We start from the raw sequence: 23714 nt of genomic DNA, 5'->3' as shown, positions 1-23714 counted from the left end.
TGGAGTGGGAACACTATTGTCTCACAGTGGGTCCTGATGGTGACATGTGACATTTGTATTCAGGTCCTGTATTATCCATGTGGCTAAAGGGCTTCCAATTTCATTTCACAGCCAGAAGCCTGCAGAAAACACCAATTAACTTGCAGATCCCATTTGCCGACAAAACTCAGCCTCTTCTCAATGTCTGGCATCTGGCAGTGCTCAGCATTTAATTCCACAGCAGAGCCTTGAAGCAATGTGAGCCCTGTGCAGGGGCACAAAGTCAAATTCCCCCATTTTCATAAGAAGCAAAATTCTTTCCTTTTGAAGTCCAGAAGCAACTTTTAGTTAACTTTTTTGGTGAATGAATATTAAGATGTGATAACTATTGTTACTCCTACATGATATTCTTCACAGAACTTAGAATTCATTAAAATGGCAGTGACCTCTGCTCACCATCACAGTATGTAGGAGAAGTTATAGCAGTCTAGTGATGATTGGGTTCGGGGGAGGGAGGGTGATCTGTGAAAAAAGAAAATACAGGGCAAGAATATGTATTCTTCATCCTGGACTGAAATCAAAGAACTTGTTTAAAGCCTGGTCCATAACTAGAAAAGTAGTCCATCAGAGGGTATAACTAGCATTAGCTAGTAGAAACTTCCACCTAATGAGAATTAATCCTTTTGATTGAGGGCTGAGGTACATAATTTTCAAAGCCAACTTGCAGAAGTGAAATATGACTAATGGATTAAATGCAAACCCTGAAAATTTTATTTAACTATATCACTTGTACATTTTTTTGGTAACCAAAAAATTTAGTTGGTATTTTCTTTCTAATTAGTTATTTGTTAATTCTAAGCTTAAGTACCAAAGCTCTTTAAATTTTATTCATTTAATATTAATCCAATAATAGTTTTTTTTTTAATGCTAATCCTTTTTACTGCCATAAACCAACTAGTCAATTCAACAGTTACTACAGAGTTACAAGACTGAGGAGTCTTTACTTGTAAATCACTCAGTATTCTATAAAAATTTTTGTTTAAACCATGCATTACACTTGTGTTCTCCAACCACCACACCGGGCCCCCAAACATTTCCTTCCAATACATTGAAAGGATCCACTGTAGCTACAGATTGATTTAAATTTTGATTGAGGGGAAGGCCACTAAGCATTACTTCAGGTGACCCAAGGGAAGTACTAAGATTATTACAAGATACTTAATAAAAATATTAGGGGAAAAGGTCAACAAATATCTAACAGCTGGCAAATAGCAGACACACGTTAAAAAACAAACAACAAAACAAACAAGAGTTGTCATCCACAGCTCAGTTCCTGAACATACATCCTATTAATGGGAAAAAGGAAATTTTGGTGTCCAATTCTCTACCAACCTGCTGTACAACCCTAGGTCACACTATGTCATTTTGTGGAAGTCTTCTAACCTCCTCAGACTTCAGCTTCTTTATCTGTAAACAGTTCATCTCAAAGGTCCCTTCCAAGCATTATTATCATGTAGTATCTTCACAGACATCAGCCTCTCCTGGTCTAGACATGGGATCAATAGCATGATGTGGTCCATCATTAGCCAAGAGGAAGACAGAAGGTGAAGGTATGAAGACTTCTACTATTCAATTACACTGAAACTAGGATCTTCTAATAAATATATGCATAACGTAAAACTAATATAGGCATTGACAAAATATTTGCCAAAAATTCCATTTGTCACATATAGATTTCTTAATAGACAAGATAAATACATTATTAATTTCCCTAGCAATGAGCACAGAGTAACAAGAGTCATCCCCCCCAAACGTCCCAGTAAACATGAGTAGTAGATTTCTCCTTTTTTCAACCACCTGCTATATTTATATCTTTACCACCACGGATTTGGGAAGCAATACAAATTAGAGTTTGCAGTGTCTTTTCCATTCTGACAATCAACAGTCCATCTAAGTCAATAATAACAAAAAAAAATAAAATGAATATTCAAGCTACTTTTGATAATTTTAATGTGGGCAAAAGGGGAAAACAGCCAAATTTTAGCTGAACTGATTACAGTATCAGTCTAGAAATAAGTAATCAGTTCTATTATACCAAATACCTGTTTTGAAATATAGCTTTTTTTTTCCCAAATATTTAAAAGCAGATCCCGTGCTTGCTTTCCTCAACATCAGACAATTCCCCAAAAACACTGCCAAGATTGGTTCCTGCAAATGCCTCATTCTTCCTATTCTTCTAACCAGTGTATAATGGCAACAAGTTCATATAAAAGTAGCTCTCTCTTCTGCAGTACTCTGACCATGCTCCTTAAACATTCAACCATGGTCTTTGTCCACACACAACCCAATGGCAATCCATCAGGAAATTTATACTTACCCAGCTCATCCCAGAGCTGCCTATATTTGTCAGTCATTGCAGTGCCTTGTTGCCTCCAAAGTGACAGACGAGGGTCGGCCATGAACTGCTCTGTTATCAAAGTCAACATTCGGGCCCCATTTGAGTCCCTCATCTTCAACATCTCCCGCACCTAGTGGGGAAAAAACAGACCTTCAGAAAAATGTTAAAAAATGAACAGCAATACAGAGACAGACTACTTTATTTCTTTGGGGAGGGAGGGTGGGGTGGTGGTGGTGGTCAAGTCTTCACACCATCCTTCTTAAGCAAACAAAAGTTGTTAAAAACGAGCCTCTGAGGGACTCCCGTGGCGGCCCAGTGGTTAAGACTTCACCTTCCAATGCAGGGGGTGACGGTTCAATCCCTGGTCAGGGAGCTAAGGTCCCACATGCCTCGCGGCCAAAACAACAAAATATAAAACAGAAGCAGTAATGTAACAAATTCAATAAAGACTTTAAAAAAAAAAAAATAGGTCCACATCAAAAAAAAACCCCCACAACCTTAAAAAAAAGAAAAAAACAACAAAAAAAATGAGCCTCTGTCCTAAATGGCTATTTAATCAGAGAACTGACCATTAATTTTTTAAAATCATGTTTTAGAATCCACATGAGGAAAAGAAATTTGCGTAACTTCCCAATTTTCCCCCCAAATGTTTTTGTCAGCCTACAGAAAAATAATACCAAAATAAACAAGACAAATCATTGGGCACCTTCCTGACTCCCTAACTGATTGCACTTAACCACCAGAGTAGTAGAGTCTAAAGCACTGTACTGAGAACTCTTTAGAGATCTTCTAAATTGATCTGATAGTGTTTATAATAATAGCATCTGTCCTTCCATTTTTTTAAAAAAAGCTTTATTGAGACATAATTCACGTACATACAATTCACCAATTTAAACTGTACAATTTAAACCTCTTTCAGTGGTTTCTGGTATATTCAAGTACAAGTCCTACAAGTGCTTCATTTTCTGAGGTAAATTAGTAATTTCACTAGATTCTTTCTCACCGAGGATTTCCATGTAAAGAGCAACAGCATACTTCTATTCACTCAGATGGGACTGTTTTTGCAATGGTAAGAGGAAATGTAAAGGGCTGTAGGTTCAGAACTCTCTTGCTCCAAATGAGCAATCCTTGAAGCAGAATCATAACCACTGACCTAGTAAGTTAACTTGGCTTCTCTGCTGGAACCTCAAGCTCTGTCCATTATTCTTCTGTTACATTTCCCCAATAAACAAGAAAACATGAAAAGAAACACAAGGCTAAGTTGCTCTACAGGAAATCCTAAATGAATCCATCCATTCTTAAAGTGTACACCGCTATGTGTTCAATCAATAGGAATCCCAGCTGAACATCAGTTCTCTGTGTAGAAAATTAGTGGAGCAAGGTCATAAGTAGTATATAAGGAGAGGGGAGTCCTTTTATTCAAAATTCTTTCTATGTGAAAGCCACATGAAGGAGGAAACAGCAGATCTTCAATAAAGCAGCCTAAACCTCTAGATCAATGGGTTCTGCCTCAGTCCTGTACCCTGACAAGTAATGGAACCCTCCCCTCAAACCAGGCTTCAGAATTTGAGCCTTGCAGAGAACTCAAACGTACTTGTGCACTGAATCACAAGGGTATGCTTCCAGAAGGTTTTTTTGAGTAATCTTAAGAAGTACTAAAAAGGAGAAAGAAATGGAGTTGCCATTTATCGGACATCTTGCTAAAGAGTTTTACATTCATACTTACCTTTTAATCTTCACAACAACCATATAAAGTAGGCCAGATTATAATCCCCATTCTACAAATTATAAAGCCATCCCTCAGAAGTAAAGTAACTTGTCCAAAGGACAAGAGGAACAACTGGAATCAGAACCCGGATCTGCCTTAACTCTGGAAGTTATGCCATTTCCAAAATTAGATGTTGCTCTTACTTCATATGGCATATACAATGTGTACATCATATAGAAGGATAAAAATAGCAACTGCAGGCCAGTCTAATACCTCTTTCACATTGCTTCCACTAGGCCACAGTGTACTCTCTGCTGATAAGAGAATCTATGAAATACTTCCTGTGTGTCTAAATATACCAAAACTTTAATATTACCTCTATATATCATGGATTTAATTTAGTATTTATTTTCCTAATAAATTTCTACCCTACTACTCAGTTAGCAATAGCAATGAAAATAAATGCTTTACTATTAAGCATACAAACCAGAACTATTAACCAACACTCAAATACATATACATTAATTACAGCCTAATGGTAATTAATTTTCAGACTGTTGACTGTGAACTATTACAAGAGTCTGAAGTGCCTATGAATTACCAAAGAATGATTAAATCATGTGAAATAATTTTAGAGTTAAATGTATTTTTACTGTAATCTAAATTCTTGAAAAATTGGCAATCTAAGTATGGTATATGGAATAAATCTTTTTTTTTTTTTAAGGCTGCACCACACGCATGCTGGATCTTAGTTCCCTGACCAGGGATTGAGTCCATGCCCCCTGCACTGGGAGCATGGAGTTTTAACCACTGAACCACCAGGGAAGTCCCAGGATAAATTTTCATTTAAAGGGTTTTCATTAATCAGAATACACTAATTTTTGGCTATAAGCAGTAACAGAGTTTACTCTAATTCTTCTGAACTACAAAAGCTTTTAAGTATTATGAATATTAGAGAAGTTGTTTAACAGAAATATCAATGAACACAGTTATCTGTTCCCTTAAAACCAATTTGAATACGTTATCTATAAAGATGGCTGTACCCCCAATGAAAAGACATTGCTTTAACATTATTTAAAAAGCATTTTATCCAGTATTTAGACATGTGTTTATGGTACTAAGAGTTCTGTGTAAAGCAAGACACAGCTTCTGTTCACAATGAACTTATAATGAAGATAACTTTGTTTCTTAGGCTATCAAATTTTGGTGATGAAAATTAACATTTACCAAGGGCCAACTACTGTTAGACACCATTATCATTTAACACCATAATCACAACTTGAATGGATATGCTACTATTAGCTAATTTTATAGATGAGGAAACTGACTTAAATAACTTGCCAAGGTACATACACTCAATAAGATTTAGAACTGAGATTTAAACCCAGGTTTGTATGACTCCAAAGTTTATGCTCTTGAAACTAATTTAAAGATATCGACATTAAACTAATTATATAAAGCACATCTTAAGGACTATATTCAAAGGTATGCTCTACTTGGGAAAATTAACTAGAAGAAGAAAAAACTTGAAAAGATGGCATTTCAAATAACATTAAGCTATTTTATTTTTAGTACTGAACAGTTTTTCAAAATTGTATAAATTGCCACCATTTTATTAATAAGAGCTGAGAAAGACAAAAATGGCCCATATCTTGTCTAAAGACACCTAAGTAAATTAATGCTTGCATTACGACACAGAAGTCTCTAATGGTTGATAATAACTTAGTCTATTCTTCCCCCCACCCCACCCCGGCCATGCCACATGGCTTGTGGGATCTTAGTTCCCCAACCAAGGATTGAACTTGGGCCCTGGCAATGAAAGCACCAAGTTCTAACCACTGGAACGCCAGGGAATTCCCAGTTCTTAAAAAAATAAATAAGAATTTAAAAAGAAGCCTTTATCCTATTGTAAACATGATCATATATACTTTCTATAAATGTATATATTTAGAATATTTCTTTAAAAATAAAAAGTCATACCTTTGCAAAGAGCAAATTAAGCTGCTTCCCTGATCCGTGGTACCCGCCCTGGGAAAGGAACAGTTTAACCTGTTCTTGAACCTGCTCTTCATCTAAGTGCCAGCAGTTTTCATCATCTATACTAGCACCTGCTGTTGGATCAGGAGCACCTAGAAATAGAAAGAAAAAAATAACACATATGCTAGGAAAAACTCTGGGCTAAAAGGGCTCTGATAATAAACTTGAAAAGAATTAAGATTCTGTATTTTTTGCCTAAACACTTTTTAATCCAATCTCAATTTCAATATACATACAAATGTATGACCGAAAATAAATGTAAAAATGATTCTTTTATTGCCAGAACTTTGCTGATTTGTGCTAAGCCAAACGGCGATGACTTTAGAGCTGAGATGTTTCCCTTTTTTAAGATCAGAGACTATACCTTTGGAGATGAGTTTACAGGTTCCCTAAAGAAAAAAAAATTCACAAAAATGTCTCATTGTAAATATGTGATGTTTATAAAAGCTCTACTGTGTAGAACACGTTAGTAAAATGCTTTTCAGAGACATCAGAAAAATATGAAACAAAGTAAACTCAGCAGCGTATTTCTCTTTACTATGTTAATTCAAGAAGCTTTCACCATTATCTGCTGCTGTATAAACTACATGCTGACATAAGTCTTTAGTTGCAGAAAACCAAAGATTAAAAAGGGAAATCAAGCCACATGGGAACAGGCAGTGCAGCTGTTGTACTAAACCAGGTTGTAGTATCACCTTGCCAAAACTGCGTAAATATTTTATTGCTGAAGTACGCATAAAAGAGAACAGCTATGTAACAAGCCCTGTGTGTAGACTACCTTAGAAACTCAAAAATTACCCAGATATTTAGGCAGGTGAAAATTGTTTCATTATTTATTAATAAAATAAAATAAAATGGTATTTAAGGCCTAAGATTCGTAAGTAATACAAAAACTAAATCTAAAATCTCTTCTCAATAGTGTTTCATTGCCTTATCAACCCTTAAAAAAATACATGTGTAGGTGTGGTTCTACACTTCTTTTCTTTTAATGATCTAATGCAGACTCAACTGGCCGAGGAAATAATCACTAACATGTGCTTAGAACCAGGGTCCATTAATCCCTAGGAGGAAGACAATGGGTCTCTGAACCTCCCTGAAAAAGTGTGCTTTCATTCATTCAGCCGACATATTTACTGAGTGAGTGCCCTCTGCTAGACTTGGGGATGGACTGGGGTACAAAAGAGAATTCCTCTCCTCACAGAATTTACCATCTAGTTCAGCGGCTTTCAAACTTTTTTGACTAAGACCCACAATAAGAAATATAATTTATATCATACTCAATACACCTGTGTATCTGCACACTTATATGATCACACCTATTTATTAATCTGAAGCAAAGGTATGATGAAAAAATACCCTTATTGTAAGTGAAGAGGTCTGATATTTTCTATACTATTTCATTTTTTTAAAAGGCTTGTCATAATTTTTAAAACTGATTTCATAATGTATAATGAGTTGCAATCCACTATATGAGAAACACTGTTTTAAGTATGTGAAATAAATATCAAATGTAATAATCACACATACAAATATATAATAATAAATGAACTAACTGTTTATAGAAGAGGACAAAGTGCCAGGAGATCGTATCAGAGAGCTCTGACCCGGCCTTGAATTGGCAGAATAAGCATACCTTGAGGAAATGGAATTTGAGCTGAGATCTGCCTTAAGTAGATTAGAAGATAAATTAAGGCAGGAAAAGGAAGCACTGGGTCTGCACGTGAGACTAAGAGCTTAGGCAGAGGTCTCGGGCATAAAGGAACATGGTACGTGGATGAAACAAAAGATAGTCCATGTCCATGCAACTCAAAAGTAGATGATAAGGAAGAAGAGCAATACAAGGCAACTCTGGGGAAGAGAAGGGACAACTCTTGCCAGGCCAGAGAGCCCCGACAAGTTAGGAGCTTAGTTTTTCTCCCTAAAAGTAATGAATGGGAATTCACGACAAGGTTATCCGAAGTGGAAGAATGGAATACTCTTCAGTGAGAACAGAACATCAGTGAGAACAGAAATGGAGAACCTGACAGAAATTTAGGATATAAAAGCAAAAGGACTTGGTGAAGAAGTAGATACATGAGATATGGGCGATCAGGGGGCTGAGAGAGACATGGTTTTCTGGATTAAACAACTGGACGAAATACTGGACAACTCACTGACACACAGACCACCAGAGCAGGATCAGTTTTGGGGGAGGGAGGGGCAGTGTTTAGATCATAAGCTCAATTTTATTTTTATTATTATTATTTTTTTAAAAAAATTTTTGGCCGCACCGCACAGAATGCAGGATATTAGTTCCCTGACCAGGGATTGAACCCACACCCCCTACAGTGGAAATGTGGAGTCTTAACCACTGCACTGCCAGGAAAGTCCATGAGTTCAGTTTTAGACATGGTGAATTTCAAGTACCTCTGAGATAGCTGGTCAAGAAGAGGGGACAGGATTTCAAGTAGGGAGCTGGATATACTATGGGACGCAATACAGGGTAAAGAGAGCGTCTAAGATGGAACCCTAAGGAAGGCCAACACTTAAAGGCTGGGCAAGAGAATGAGGAAGGATAGCAACGGGAATGAGTAGCCTATTGGGAAGAGCAGGAGAGACTGGCTCTTCCAGAAGGCAGAGAAAGCTGTTCCAAGTAGGGAGTTATTTAAGCTACCAGAGAGCAAGGATTATATCTGCCCTGTTCACCACTGCCTCCTAACACCTAGCCGGTGTTTGCCATTATCAGGCAATCAAGTACTGGGAGGAACAGGGGAAAAGAGGGAGAGAGAAAGGCATAAATACATTCAACCCCTAACAAGAAAAGGAACCCTAACAGAAAGGAACCACTGCTAAAGTATCCTCACATGCTTTATCTCATTTTCTTCTCACAATGTCCCCTGGAGGTGAGTATAGCTATGATCCCCTTTCTACAGAAGGAGAAACAGGTTCAGAGTGGTTATGACTTGTCCACAGCCACAATGCCAAATCTGGTCTCCCATTTCTCTCCCCTGCTGAAGAATATATCCCAGAACCTTGGAGCTCAAGTTTAACCCTGAAGTTATCAAGGCAGCAGTTGTCAACCATAAATCAAAGATAAATTTAAGGAAGGATACTGAGATCTGTTAGCGTTAGTGAAGAGTTAACTAACCACTGGGGTTACATCTGTAACCCCCAATCTAGCTCATCCCTTTGATTCTAGAGAAAGACAGACACAGACTCACAGACACAGACACACAACTGCACAAAGACAGGCCTCCACTTCCTCAACCACTTCCTCTAAACACAACTCAACATTTTAGGAATAAAGACATGTACACTGTACATTATAGACCAGGAAATTAATGTCCACAACAACAACCCCCCCCCCCGCAAAAGAGCAAATTTATTTATTAAACTTTTTTTTTTTTAATTTATTTTTGGCTGTGTTGGGCCTTCGTTGCTGTGTGCGGGCTTTCTCTAGTTGAGGCGAGCGGGAGCTACTCCTCGCCGCGGTGTGCGGGCCTCCCACTGCAGTGGCCTCTCTCGTTGCGGAGCACAGGCTCCAGGCGCACGGGCTTCAGTAGTTGTGGCTCGCACAGGCTCAGCAGCTGTGGCACACGGGCCCAGTTGCTCCGTGGCATTTGGGGTCCTCCCGGACCAGGGATCAAATCCATGTCCCCTGCACTGGCAGGCAGATTCCCAACCACTGCGCCACCAGGGGAGTCCTATTTATTAAACTTTAATTCCAAAGTTTAAACACTTAAATGCTAACATGTCTTGATTACATGCATTAAAGTATTGCCCAAGCCCTGTATAAAATGTAGATTTGCAAAATTTATTTCTACTTGTTAACAGCTGTCTATAATCAAAGACAAACCTCTCAGCATTTAGCTTTGAGGAAGGTATGCAAAGAGAATCATAATTCATGTATTTATACATTTGCTATTAGATATTCCCCCAGTTGGGCAGGAACCAGAACCTGTGTATGTAAATTAAATGATCCATTAAAGTGTTTTAAAACCTATCATATTTTTAACCCTTATTTATATTTATAATTATAAATGCTATAACTTTTACAAGTGTATAATTAATCTTTGTGAGCATTTTATTACTGAGGCTTAACTCTTCCAAGTTTCAAGCCTTCAGGGAAAGTGAAATTATCTGTTGAAAAAAGTGAAACAGTTTGTCTCTCACTCCCAGCTAGGGTGTGTGGATTTGATTCACCCTCCTACCTTGCTTACATAATGCCATAGGAGAAGAGCAAAGGAGAGTTCAGAGACAAGAAGGACTACTGTCCAAGTCTTTGGCTTTCCCTGCCTGCTACTTGATTTGGTTCAGATTTAGTTTTGATTTACCCCAATATCAAAAACTCTTACCCCAGCGGTTCCCCAAATTAGGAGTATATCAAAACTCCTGAGGCACACCGTGAAAAATAGATGTTTAGGCACCACTTCAGACCTACTGAATCAGAATCTTTGCCACAGATAAAAAGGCAGGGGCAATGGGGGTGGGGAGTGTGGCTGGGAAACACTAGTCTATATTTGGAGAGAATCTTAAACATGGTGGCACATTTTGGATCTTAGTTTTGAAAAGTATTCAGGGTTCTAAGTCATCAGACAGACGCCTCTCCAGCGTACTGACTGAAGTAAATTTAGGACATATTGACTGAGGTATCTGTCTCTTGTCACAAAAACAGTCACTTCTAAGCACTGGGCAACACCAAATCATTCTGCAAATTTTAAACTGAGATATTAAGACATGTTCACAACTGGCTTATACTATGTTTGGTATGTGGAATTATCCACAGCTTTGGGTTCTAACGGGGAACTTAAAGCTTTCTTTTTTCTTAAACTGCTGGAAAACAAATTCAAACAAGAAGCGAAAGGCTTTAGTTTACATCTTCATGCTTTAGTAACACTGTTGTCCAAATAATGCTTTAAGCGTTTTATATTTATGTAGCAGTGTTCTTTTTCGTTAAAATTAAATTGTCAAATTCAGTCTACAGAGGCAGAATGCAGGCAGCAGATGTCTACACTGCAGAGGTGATTAATTCAGCCTCTTTTGCAGGACCTATAGAAGAATGCCATCTCCTACAGTTTTAGTGCCTGCTGTTAAAGATAGGAAACATTAAGTCTGTGGCTTACAAAGACACCAGTACACCTGTCTTATAAGCTGAAGGCAAACTCCTGATATCAACCATTGGCACCAAGAGAGGAAAGGCAAGGCAGCAAACTTTAGAGATTCAGGCTCAGAAAAAAATCTTTCTTTAGAGAGGACAAGAACTAGACCACTGAAAAATAATGTGCATTGAATAAACACACACTTGAGAACAGCTTTAAATTTTATTCTTACTGAAATCCCCATTTCGAGTTAGTGACTAATGCCTTCATTTCAATATACAATTTTGTGGTGGCTGAAGGAGCCAGATCCTTTATCACCTATTCTCAATGGTCAGTCCACGTAATTCTACTGCCATGCTGCAGTGTGGTGTCCTCTCCAGGAGCTGTTAGAGGACAACCTGTTTTCCTTAGCCTGCAGGCTAATGACAGGGAGCCCTGGCATGCACCAGGCTCTGCTCCCTCAACAAGCCACCTTCCCTTTAGCTAAATTCCAAGGAAATAAATAAGTAGCGTGGTAATCAGGATATATCTCAGGGAACTCAAATAGGCCTGTCAGGGTTTATAGCCCTTCCTCTATTCTTTTCCTCTCACCTGACTTTATTACTCATCTCTTATTATCATTTAATTTACTTCAGAAGTTCAATGATATACTTATTCATGTACAGAAATAATCATGTATTTTATATGGATAAAAAGCAATAAAATATTTGTATATTCACCAATGCTCATTTAAAAAATTCAGAGTACTCTATGCTTAAGAGGTAAGTCATTTTCCATAACTTAGCTAACAAATGTATTAATGTATTAGCAATTACCTGGTACACAAACATAAATAAATGCACAGTTCTCAGTAAGTCTCATTTTTACATAACCTGACTCTTCAGATTTATTAAAAGAGATCTACTATGCTTGCAAGTTTCAAGAATGGTTTGCTCAGAATTTTTTTTTTTTTTTTTTTTTTTTGCGGTACGCGGGCCTCTCACTGTTGTGGCCTCTTCCGTTGCGGAGCACAGGCTCCGGACGCGCAGGCTCAGCGGCCATGGTTCACAGGCCCAGCCGCTCCGCGGCATGTGGGATCTTCCCGGACTGGGGCATGAACCCGTGTCCCCTGCATCAGCAGGCGGACTCTCAACCACTGCCCCACCAGGGAAGCCCCTGCTTAGGTTATTTTTAAAGATGTTTTTTAAAAAAAGTTCACAAATATTTTCCTCAACTGTCTTGAAGACTCACGTCAACTGCCACATCACAATGATGGAGATAACAGCAACTCAGATTTACTCCTTTTTAACCCTCCTAACCTTATGAAATAGGCACTCTTTTCCTAACCATGTTTTACAAATAAGAAAACAAAGCCCTGAAGAGATTCAGTTCCTTGCCTCCACTCAAAGAGCTGGAAAGCAAAGGGACCAGAATTCTAATGTAGGCTGTCTAACTTCTAAGCTCTTAAACACTCTGAATACTCTTACAGTGGGAGGTAAGAGAAACCTACAGGGAGGGAGAGGGGAATAATAAGCTCATCTAGCCAACATGGAGACTTAGGATCAGTTAAAGGAGACAGGGATGGCAAGGAAACTGATCACAGCTGGTAACAATTCTTTGAAAGTTATGAGAGTTGGGGTAGTGTCAGAGATGGCTATAGGGTATGAGGGAAGGCAAGATTTGGAGGTGAAAAGAGAAAGGATAAAGGGTATTGGGCTAAAAGTAACTTGGCTGTCTCTGCATTACCCTATTAAATACATGATGCGTCAGAGATGTGACTCCTCCCAATTAGGAGACAGAAGTCCTAAGATTACTTCTCATTTGCTAAAATGTTTTTTCATGTGAAGATGATCATGTGTACATGATTGTATATTTCAACAATTTTTTAGAACAAAATAAAAATCATATTATGGAAACATCAAGTTCTAATTAAAACTTAAGGGAAAAACTGGTAATTTTTGGAGGGAAATTTGGCAGCAATTACAAAACCCAAAATGCCGATACCAACTGTTCTGGCATTTCTACTACTAAGAATCTATTCCTCAAAAGCATTTGCACAAATCCACACATACACAAAGAATGGTCACAGCAGCACTGCACATAGTAGGAAAAAAATGAAAACAACTTCAAAATCCTTCAGTATGTTAATGATTAAATATATCCAGAGTATGTAATACTACATGCAACACTTAACATAGTACAAGACCTATTTGTACTAACAAGAGAAGATATTCATGATATATTAAAAGAAAAAAGAAACTGCAAAAAATAAGTTTTTAAAATTGTTTTTTAAAAATTGCATACACGTGTGCACAAAGAAAACTTGCCTCTGAAGACTCTAAACCACACTGTCAGCCATGGTTGCCAGGGAATAAGGGAGCTACCGGAGACTAAGGCAGGGGAGCTGGTGGGAACCAGTGAGTTCTTGTCTTTTTATCTTCAGATACTTCTATACTTCCATACATCTTTTCAACATGCAGTCTTCTTTTTCTTACTTTTAAGTTTCACACTACCGTACTTTGAGATAGCACATTTAAAGCAACTTTAATTCTGTCCTATAGATAGATTTGCTAATTACATTGACCACCAGTAGTAGGTCATACCTTTGTTTCACCAACTGTCAACACCAGAACGGTCTACAATAGAAAGGATAATGCCTGTAATAACAAAATTATCTCCCTAGGATAACTGCACAAACTGATTGCTAATGCAAGCCCAATTACAAGGACTATGACCCTCGACAGAGAAACAAAATGAAGAGAGATGTGACATGAGGCCTCCATCAAACAACTCCAACTGTCACTCACTGCTAGATTTGGAACACGTTTGTGTACAAGAATAAATCTCCAGGTTCTTACCAAGAACAAAATGGAATAAAAAATGATACGGTTACTTTTTTTTTAAAGTATAGCTGGCTTCCCTGTTGGCGCAGTAGTTGAGAGTCTGCCTGCCGATGCAGGGGACACGGGTTCATGCCCCGGTCTGGGAAGATCCCACATGCTGCGGAGTGGCTAGGCCCGTGAGCCATGGCCGCTGAGCCTGCGCGTCCGCAGCCTGTGCTCCGCAATGGGAGAGGCCACAACAGTGAAAGGCCCGTGTACCGCAAAAAAAAAAAAAAGTATAGCTGATTTACAGTATTATATTAGTTTTAGATGTACAGCATAGTGGTTCAGTATTTTTACAGATTACACTCCGTCAAAGGTTATTACAAGATAATGGCTATAAATTTTCTGTGCTATATACAATATATCCCTGTTGCTTATCTATTTTATACACAGTAGTTTATATCTCTTGATCTCATACCCCTAATTTACCCCTCCCTTCCTTCTCTCACCCCGCTGGTAACACTAATTTTTTTTCTGTGTCCGTAAGTCTGTTTCTGTTTTGCTACATACATTTGTTTTTATTATTTTTTAGATTCCACATATCAGTGATATAGTATTTGTCCTTCCCTGTCTGACTTATTTCACTGAGCGTAATAGTCTCTAGGTCCATCCATGTTGCTACAAGTGGCAAAATTTCATTCTTTTATATGGCCAAGTAGTATTCCACTGCATTTATATACCACTTCTTCTTTAACTATTTGTCAGTTGATGAACACTTGGGTTGCTTCCACATCTTGGCTATTCTAGATAAATAGTGCTGCTATGAACACTGGGGTGCAAGTATCTTTTAGAATTACTGTTTTCATTTTTACTGCATAAATATTCAGGAGTGGATCATATGTTAATTCTTTTTTTTTTTTAATATTTATTTATTTAGGCTGTGCTGGGTCTTAGCTCCGGCATGAAGGATCTTTTTTAGTTGCGGCACGTGGACTCTTAGTTGTGGCATACATGTGGGATCTAGTTCCCTGACCAGGGATTGAACCCGGGCCCCCTGCATTGGGAGTGTGAAGTCTTAGCCACTGGACCACCAGGGAAGTCCTGTTACTTCTATTTTTAGTGGTTTTTTTTTTGGAGGAAACTCCATACTGTTTTCCACAGTGGTTGCAACAATTTACATTCCCACCATCAGTGTATGAGGGTCCCCTTTTCTCCACATCGTCTCCAACATTTGTTATTTGTAGACTTTTTGATGACTGTCACTCTGACAGGAGTGAGGTGATATCTCATTGTTGTTTTAATTTGCATTTCTCTAATAATTAGTGATGTTGACCATCTTTTCATGTGTCTATTAGCCATCTGTATGTCTTCTTTGAAAAAAATGTCTATTCAGGTCTTTGCCCATTTTTTGATTGGGTTATTTTTTTTTGATATTGAGTTGCATGAGCTGTTTGTATATTTTAGATATTAATCCCTTGTCGGTCATGTCATTTGCAAATATTTTCTCCCATTCTGTAGGCTGTCTTATCGTTTTGTCAATGGTTTCCTTTGCTGTGCAAAAGCTTCGAAGTTTAATTAGGTCCTAGCTGTTTATTTTTGCTTTTATTTCTTTTGACTTAGAAGACAGATCCAAAAAAATACTGCCCTGATTTATGTCAAGGAGTGTTCTGCCTATATTCTCTTCTAGAAGTTTTATGGTTTCAAGGGCTTACATTTAAGTCTTTAATCCATTTTGAATTTATTTTTGTTTATGGTGGGAGGAAATGTTCTAATCTCTGTTTCACATGTGGCTGTCCAGCTTTGCCAGAACCACATGTTGAAGAGACTGTCTTTTCTCCATTGTATATTCTCGCCCCCTTTGTTGTAGATTAATTTACCATAGGTGTGTGAATTTATTTCTGGGCTCTCTGTTCTGTTCCACTGACCTATGTGTCTGGTTTCTGTACCAGTACCATGCTGTTTTGATTACTGTAGCTTTGTAGTATAGTTTGAAGTATGGGAGGATGACAGCTCCAGCTTTGTTCTTTTCTCTCAAGATTGCTTTGGCAATTCTGGGTCTTTTGTGGTTCCATATGAATTTTAGGATTTTTTGTCCTAGTTTTGTGGAAAATGTCATGGGTATTTTGATAGAGATTCCATCAAATCTGTAGATTGCTTTGGGTGGTATAGCCATTTTAACAATATTAATTCTTCCAATTCAAGACCATGAGATATCTTTCCATTTCTTTGTATCATCTTCAATTTTCTTCATCAGTGTTTTATTGTTTTCAGAGTATAGGTCTTTCACCTACTTGGTTAAGTTTATTCCTAAGTATTTTACTCTTTTTGATGCAATTTTTAACAGGTCTTTTTTCTACATTCTTTTTCTGATATTTCATTGTTAGTGTATAGAAATGCAACAGATTTCTGTATATTAACCTTGCATCCTGCAACTTTACTGAATTCATTTACCAGTTTTTGGGTGAAGACTTTAGGGCTTTCTCTGCAAATAATGACAGTTTTACTTCTTCCCTTTCAATCTGGATGCCTTTTATTTGGTTTTCTTGTCTGATTGCTGTGGCTAGATCTTCCAATAGAAGACCTAGAATAGAAGTGTCAAAAGAAGTGGTGAGAGTGGGCATCCTTGTCTTGTTCCTGAATTTGGAAGAAAGGCTTTCAGCTTTTCACCACTGAGTATGATTTTAGCTATGGGTTTCTCATAAATGGCCTTTACTACATAATAAAGGACACTGTTACTTTTTGTTTAACAAACTGTGAGTGCCCATTACTTTTTTAAAATTTTTTATTTATTTACTTATTTTTGGAGTATAGTTGCTTCCACAATGTTGTGTTGGCTTCTACTGCACAGCAAAAGGAATCAGTCATACATATACATATATCCCCTCCCTTTTGGATTACCCTCCCATTTAGGATACTACAGTGCATTAAGTAGAGTTCCCTCTGCTACACAGTATGTTCCCATCAGTTGTCTATTTTATACATAGTACCAATAGTGTATATCTGTCAATCCCAACCTCCCAGTTCCTCCCAACCTCCCCCTTTCCCCCTTGGTATCCATACAACATTTGTTCTCTAGGTCTGTGTCTCTATTTCTGCTTGGCAAATAAGGTCATTTTTTAAAATTCCACATATGCGTTAATATATGATATTTGTTTTTCTCTTTCTGACTTACTTCACTCTGTATGACACTCGCTAGGTCCATCTTTGTCTCTACAAATGACCCAATTTCATTCCTTTTAATGGCTGAGTAATATTTCTTTGTATATATGTACCACATCTTCTTTATCCATTAATCTGTCGATGGGCGTTTAGGTTGCTTCCATGTCCTGGCTATTGTAAACAGTGCTACTACGAATACCAGGGTGCACGGGTCTTTCTGTATTATGGTTTTCTCTGGGTATATGCGCAGTAGTGGGATTGCTGGGTCGTATGGTAGTTCCATTTTTAGGATTTGAAGGAATCTCCATACTGTTTTCCATAGTGGCTGTATCACTTTACATTCCCACCAACAGTGTAAGAGGGTTCCCTTTTCTCCACACCCTCTCCAGCACTTATTGTTTATAGATTTTTTGATGATGGCCATTCTGACTGGTGTGAGGTGATGCCTCATTGTAGTTTTGATTTGCATTTCTCTAATAATTAGTGATGTTGAGCATCTTTTCATGTGCCTCTTGGCCATCTGTATGTCTTCTTTGGAGAAATGTCTACTTATAGGTCTTCTGCCCATTTTTGGATTGGGTTGTTTGCTTTTTTGATATTGAGCTGCATGAGCTGCTTGTAAATTTTGGAGATTAATCCTTTGCCCGTTGCTTCGCTTGCAAATATTTTCTCCCATTCTGAGGGTTGTCTTTTTGTCTTGTCTATGGTTTCCTTTGCTGTGCAAAAGCTTTTAAGTTTCATTAGGTCCCATTTGTTTATTTTTGTTTTTATTTTCATTACTCTAGGAGGTGGCTCAAAAAAGATCTTGCTGTGATTTGTGTTGAAGAGTGTTCTGCCTATGTTTTCATCTAAGAGTTTTACAGTGTCTGGCCTTACATTTAGGTTTTTAATCCATTTTCAGTTTATTTTTTGTGTATGGTGTTAGGAAGTGTTCTAATTTCATTGTTTTACATGTAGCTGTCCAGTTTTCCCAGCACCACTTATTGAAGAGACAGTCATTTCTCCACTGTGTATTTTTGCCTCCTTTGTCATAGATTAGGTGACCACAGGCGTGCGGATTTATCTCTGGGCTTTCTATCCTGTTCCATTGATCTATATTTCTGTTTTTGTGCCAGTACTATACTGCCTTGATTACTGTAGCTTTGTAGTATAGTCTGAAGTCAGGGAGCCTGATTCCTCCAGCTCCATTTTTCTTTCTCAAGATTGCTTTGGCTATTGGGGTCTTTTGTGTTTCCATACAAATTGTAAAAATTTTTTGTTCTAGTTCTGTGAAAAATGCCATTGGTAATTTGATAGGTATTGCTTTGAATCTTTAGACTGTTTGGATAGAACAGTCATTTTCAAAATATTGATTCTTCCGGAGCTTCCCCAGTGGTGCAGTGGTTGAGAGTCCGCCTGCAGGGGACACGAGTTCGATCCCTGGTCCGGGGGGATCCCACACGCCATGGGGTGGCTGGGTCCGTGTGCCACAACTACTGAGCCTGCACTCTAGAGCTTGCAAGCCGCAACTGCTGTGCCCACGCACCACAACTACTGAGACTGCATGCCATGACTGCTGGGGCCCGCGTGCCTAGAGCCCATGCTCTGCAGCAGGAGGGGCCACGGCGGTGGGAGGCCTGCGCACCGCAACCAGAGAAAGCCCACGTGCAGCAAAAAAGACCCGGTGCAGCCAAAAATGAATAAATAAAATAAATTTTAAAAATATATATTGATTCTTCCAATCCAAGAACATGGTATATCTCTCCGTCTGTTTGTGTTGTCTTTGATTTCTTTCATCAGTATCTTATAGTTTTCTGCATACAGGTCTTTTGCTCCCTTAGTTAAGGTTTATTCCTTGGTATTTTATTCTTTTTGTTGCTATGGTAAATGGGATTGTTTCCTTAATTTCTTTCTCTGATCTTTTGTTGTTAGTACATAGGAATGCAAGAGATTTCTGTGTATTAATTTTGTATCATGCAACTTTACTAAATTCATTGATTAGCTCTAGTAGTTTTCTGGTGGCATCTTTAGGACTTTTCTATGAATAGTATCATGTCATCTGCAAACAGTGACAGTTTTACTTCTTCATTTCCAATTTGGATTCCTTTTATTTCATTTACTTCTCTGATTGCCGTGGCTAGGCCTTCCAAAACTATGTTGAATAATAGTGGCAAGAGTGGACACCCGTGTCTTGTTCCTGATCTTAGAGGAAATGCTTTCAGTTTTTCACCATTGAGAATGATGTTTGCTGTGGGTTTGTCATATATGGCCTTTATTATGTTGAGGTAGTTTCCCTCTATGCCCACTTTCTGGAGAGTTTGTATCATAAAAGGGTGTTGAATTTTGTCAAAAGCTTTTTCTGCATCTATTGAGATGATCATATGGTTTTTATTCTTCCATTTGTTAATATGGTGTATCACATTGATTTGCATATATTGAAGAATCCTTGCATCCCTGGGATAAATCCCACTTGATCATGGTGTATGATCCTCTTAATGTGTTGTTGGATTTTGTGTGTTGCTAGTATTTTGTTGAGGATTTTTGCATCTATGCTCATTGGTGATATTGGCCTGTAGTTTTCCTTTTTGTGACACCTTTGTCTGGTTTTGGTATCAGCGTGATGGTGGCCTCGTAGAATGAACTGGGGAGTGTTCCTTCCTCTGCAGTTTTTTGGAAGAGTTTGAGAAGGACAGGTGTTAGCTCTTCTCTAAATGTCTGATAGACTTCACCTGTGAAGCCATCTGGTCCTGGGCTTTTTTGGGGGGGCTGCGTTGGGTCTTCGTTGCTGCACGAGGGCCTTCTTCTAGTTGCGGCAAGCAGAGGCTACTCTTTGTTGCGGTGCGCAGGCTTCTTATTGCGGTGTGTGGGCTTCTCATTGCGGTGGCTTCTCTTGTTGCAGAGCACGGGCTCTAGGCGCGCGAGCTTCAGTAGTTGTGGCACACAGGCTAAGTAGTTGTGGCTCACAGGCTCTAGAGAGCAGGCTCAGTAGTTGTGGCACACGGGCTTAGTTGCTCCGCGCCATGGGGGATCTTCCCAGACCAGGTCTCAAACCCGTGTCCTCTGTACTGGCAGGCAGATTCTTAACACTGCACCCCCAGGGAAGTCCCAGTGTGCCCATTACTTTCTTAAATATTGTCCTTAGGGAGGCTGGCAAAATACACAGGTCATAGTTTCAGCCCTGATGGAGCTTATAATCAAGTAAACATAAGCTATACAACAGACATGGGATGGCTGAATAGATTTGCTTGTTTGGTAATATCTGGAAGAGACTGAATAGACATACATATGATGGCTGGGACACAGAAGCATTCGAAGGCTAAATTAAGCAGGACAGGCAAGCATGAATGGAATTTACAGTGCTAGTTTTATAAGAACCATCCTCAAACAAATTGAAATGTCTGATGAAAGAACAACACTCAAATGCACACTTGGGTAGAACTACAAGAGGTACATCTTTGGAGTATGGATCCTAGGTGCCTCCTGTGTCTCTGTAAAAAATACAATCACCAGAGAGTCACAGAATCAGGAGTGGAAAACATCTTAGATGTCATGTGTCCACCCTCACCTGACATGAATACAACTGACCCTTAAACAACTGGGTTTGAATTACATGGGTCCACTTAGACGGACTTTTTTTTTCAATAGTAAATACTACAGTACTACATAATCCCCAGTTGAATCCACAGACGTGGAACTGCAGACACAGAAGAACTGTGGGCATGAGGAACCACAGGTATAGAGGACCGCAGGTACCCAGGACCGAATGACTATAAATTACACGTGGAATTTCAACTGTGCAGACGGTTGATGCCCCTAACCCCCAAGTTGCTCCTGGGTCAACTTTACATCCCTTCTACATCTGGCTAACTAAGACGGTATCTCTGGACACTGACACTGAAGTGAGGGATGAATCTAGCCTACTTTGGGGATTGACTCAAGCTCTGGGAGTAGAAGGGCCACAAAAGTGACACCCTTTCCCTCTGTTCCAAGCAGAGACCAATGCCACAGTTTCCACTCCATCTGTCCCTTTTTGTTGTAGTTTGCCCAGTACAGGCTATCCCATAGGGAGGTCACTAAAAGAAAGAGTAAAAGGAAAAAAGTAGAAGAGGAGGAAATATGTGCCAGACAGTCAGAGCACAGCAAGCTGACCTACAACTCTATTATCATCCATCCCCCAATTGGTTTCTTCCCTCTTCTTTTTAACTATGACTACTTACAGGTACCCCAACATAAGGTAAACTCTCTCTTTTCTTTAATATTTTACACATGTATATATTATATGACTAAAATTTTTCCAACACTGCTAGTGAAGATTATGAGGATTTTAAATATGAGGAAAAAAATGAGTCTCACCCAGGGTCACATAGGTAATACACAGAAGAGACAATGCTGTACTCTAGGCCTCCAGGTTTCAAATTCAATGTTCTGTCCCTACACCACAATTTACTAATTTATAATGCACTCCTTTAATAAGAAGCATAAAAGACCAAAAAAGGCTGAGTTGAATTAATCAAGAGAGTTGGGCTAGCACTAAGAAATCAGTAAATTTCCAAATAAATACTTAGCAAAGACAACAGCTTTTTCCTAACAATATGGAAGCTAGAAAGTTTTTTGGGTTTTTTTGTTTTGTTTTGCTTTTTGCGGTATGCGGGCCTCTCACTGTTGTGGCCTCTCCCATTGCAGAGCACAGGCTCCGGACGTGCAGGCTCAGCGGCCATGGCTCACGGGCCCAGGCGCTCCGCAGCATGTGGGATCTTCCCGGCACGAACTCGTGTCCCCTGCATCGGCAGGCGGACTCTCAACCACTGCGCCACCAGGGAAGCCCATAAGTCTTATTTTAATATAAAACCAAGACAAACAATTTTGCTTATCAATGCAAAACTACAACTGGCAATCTCCTTGGCGGGCCATTAACATTAACTATCTTACACCCACTTTTTAGCATACAGTGATTGATTTAATCTAATCACAATTATGCAGGACATTTTATGAAAACAAAATGAAATGTAAAAAACTGACAAGGACTGAACTATTATGATGACTACTTCTATATTCCGACTACTTTCACTCAACCTGTGATCCTGGATAAGTCACTAACCCATTCTCCTTGGCTTCTTAGTCTAGAAACTATTACAATTATAAATTTGCAATATGTAGCTTACAAGGAAATTCTGAGAAACAATATGCCTGAAATAGACTTGAAAAAGCTTTTAATTCCTCAGCATAAAATTCTTTTAAAAATAAAATATTTCAAAATAGTAAGTAAAGCAACTAATAGAATTTTAAGAAGCATTAGGACAAGTTCACAAGGAAAAGGAAAAACCTACTGTTATCAACATAGTTTGTATTTACTTAAAAATTATATTATGAATTTCTCTTATAAAGGATTTAGATAAGCTAAACCTCATTCTGTTTAAGATATATATAGATACCTATTAAGATAGATACCTATAGATACCTATTAAGATAATCTAATCTAAATCCTATCCTAACCCTATTTATCTAGCAAGGTAAAAGTGATGCTTTTCCTTAGAGAAACATGAACTCTTCCCAACATTCATGTTCAAGACATTTTTCTCAAAGAAAAAATATACCCTCAAAACCATACAAGGAAATACTGCTTTTAAAATGAGTTAGAAAACGCTTAATGTACAGATGTTTGGAGGCAGGTGGGACCATGTAGTCAAATAACTGCAAAACATTTTAAATCCCACCCCCTACTAAGTCATCAATCTAACAGTTAAAATAAGACCCTCCAGGGAGCAGATTTCCCATTTCAACACTTAAGGTCATGGCCTGCTTTCTACCTCTCTTCTTTTTTTGCCACTTGTCACACTAGAATGGAAGGCAGGAAGGCAGCTTGTGTAATTGGCCCATTTCCAGGCTAGGAGCAAATCTTATGATAAATTAAGTGGAGAGAAAGCTGGCAGGATAAACTTCTTAAGTTCACTGCTTTCGTGAAGCTGTTCTCATGCAACAGTTATTTGAAAATCACATTGAGTCTAAAGCTAACCTGCATTCTGCCCTTGATATTTCCTTAGACATCTTTGTCTTCTAATTTTAGAAAGTCTGAGAGAAATATAATGTCATGTGAACACTTTCTCACATCCAAGTTTAGTTTAGATTGTTTCATTAGTCCCACTATTTTGACACAGAAATGCATTTTAAAAGCTTTTAGATAAGAAAGTTTGGGGGCTGCTATCCTTCAAAACAAGGAAGACAAATGCAGAACAAACACCTTACTGTTGATGTGGACCTCCGGTTAAACTAAAACTCAGAGAACAAAATGACCAAATGGAATATATGAATTTTAAAAAAAGGAAAAAGAGAGAGCGCATAAAAGTTTGAAGAAATGGTATATGCTATTCTTCTGCCTTCAATGAGCGATTTAATAGGAAGCCACAAATAGGCTCCTGAGAAATCTCTGAGATGACTGTTAGCTGGCCTGAATTTTCACAAGGTAACATGATTGAGACAGATGATACGACAGAGCAGAAGCCTGCTTAAAAAGTCCTTGAATGCATGTGCTTTTGGTGGGTCCAGGGTACTTCTGTGGCAGACTTGTTTACAAT

At 38.5% G+C, this 23714-nt stretch overlaps 1 protein-coding gene across 1 annotated transcript in view; it reads right to left on the bottom strand.

Moving 5' to 3' along the window:
• ZSWIM6 (zinc finger SWIM-type containing 6) overlaps positions 1-23714 on the bottom strand; it is a 204078-nt gene that overhangs the window by 51117 nt on the left and 129247 nt on the right. The window contains exons 3-4 of the mRNA XM_067730771.1: positions 6066-6214; positions 2357-2507 (exon numbers count right to left, since the gene is read on the bottom strand). Coding sequence (XP_067586872.1) covers positions 2357-2507; positions 6066-6214 — 300 coding nt within the window. The remainder of the gene's footprint in view (positions 1-2356; positions 2508-6065; positions 6215-23714) is intronic.

This window comes from Pseudorca crassidens, chromosome 3, assembly GCF_039906515.1.
Source record: "Pseudorca crassidens isolate mPseCra1 chromosome 3, mPseCra1.hap1, whole genome shotgun sequence".
Lineage (NCBI taxonomy): Eukaryota > Metazoa > Chordata > Mammalia > Artiodactyla > Delphinidae > Pseudorca > Pseudorca crassidens.
This window is presented reverse-complemented; position numbering and strand designations above follow the sequence as displayed.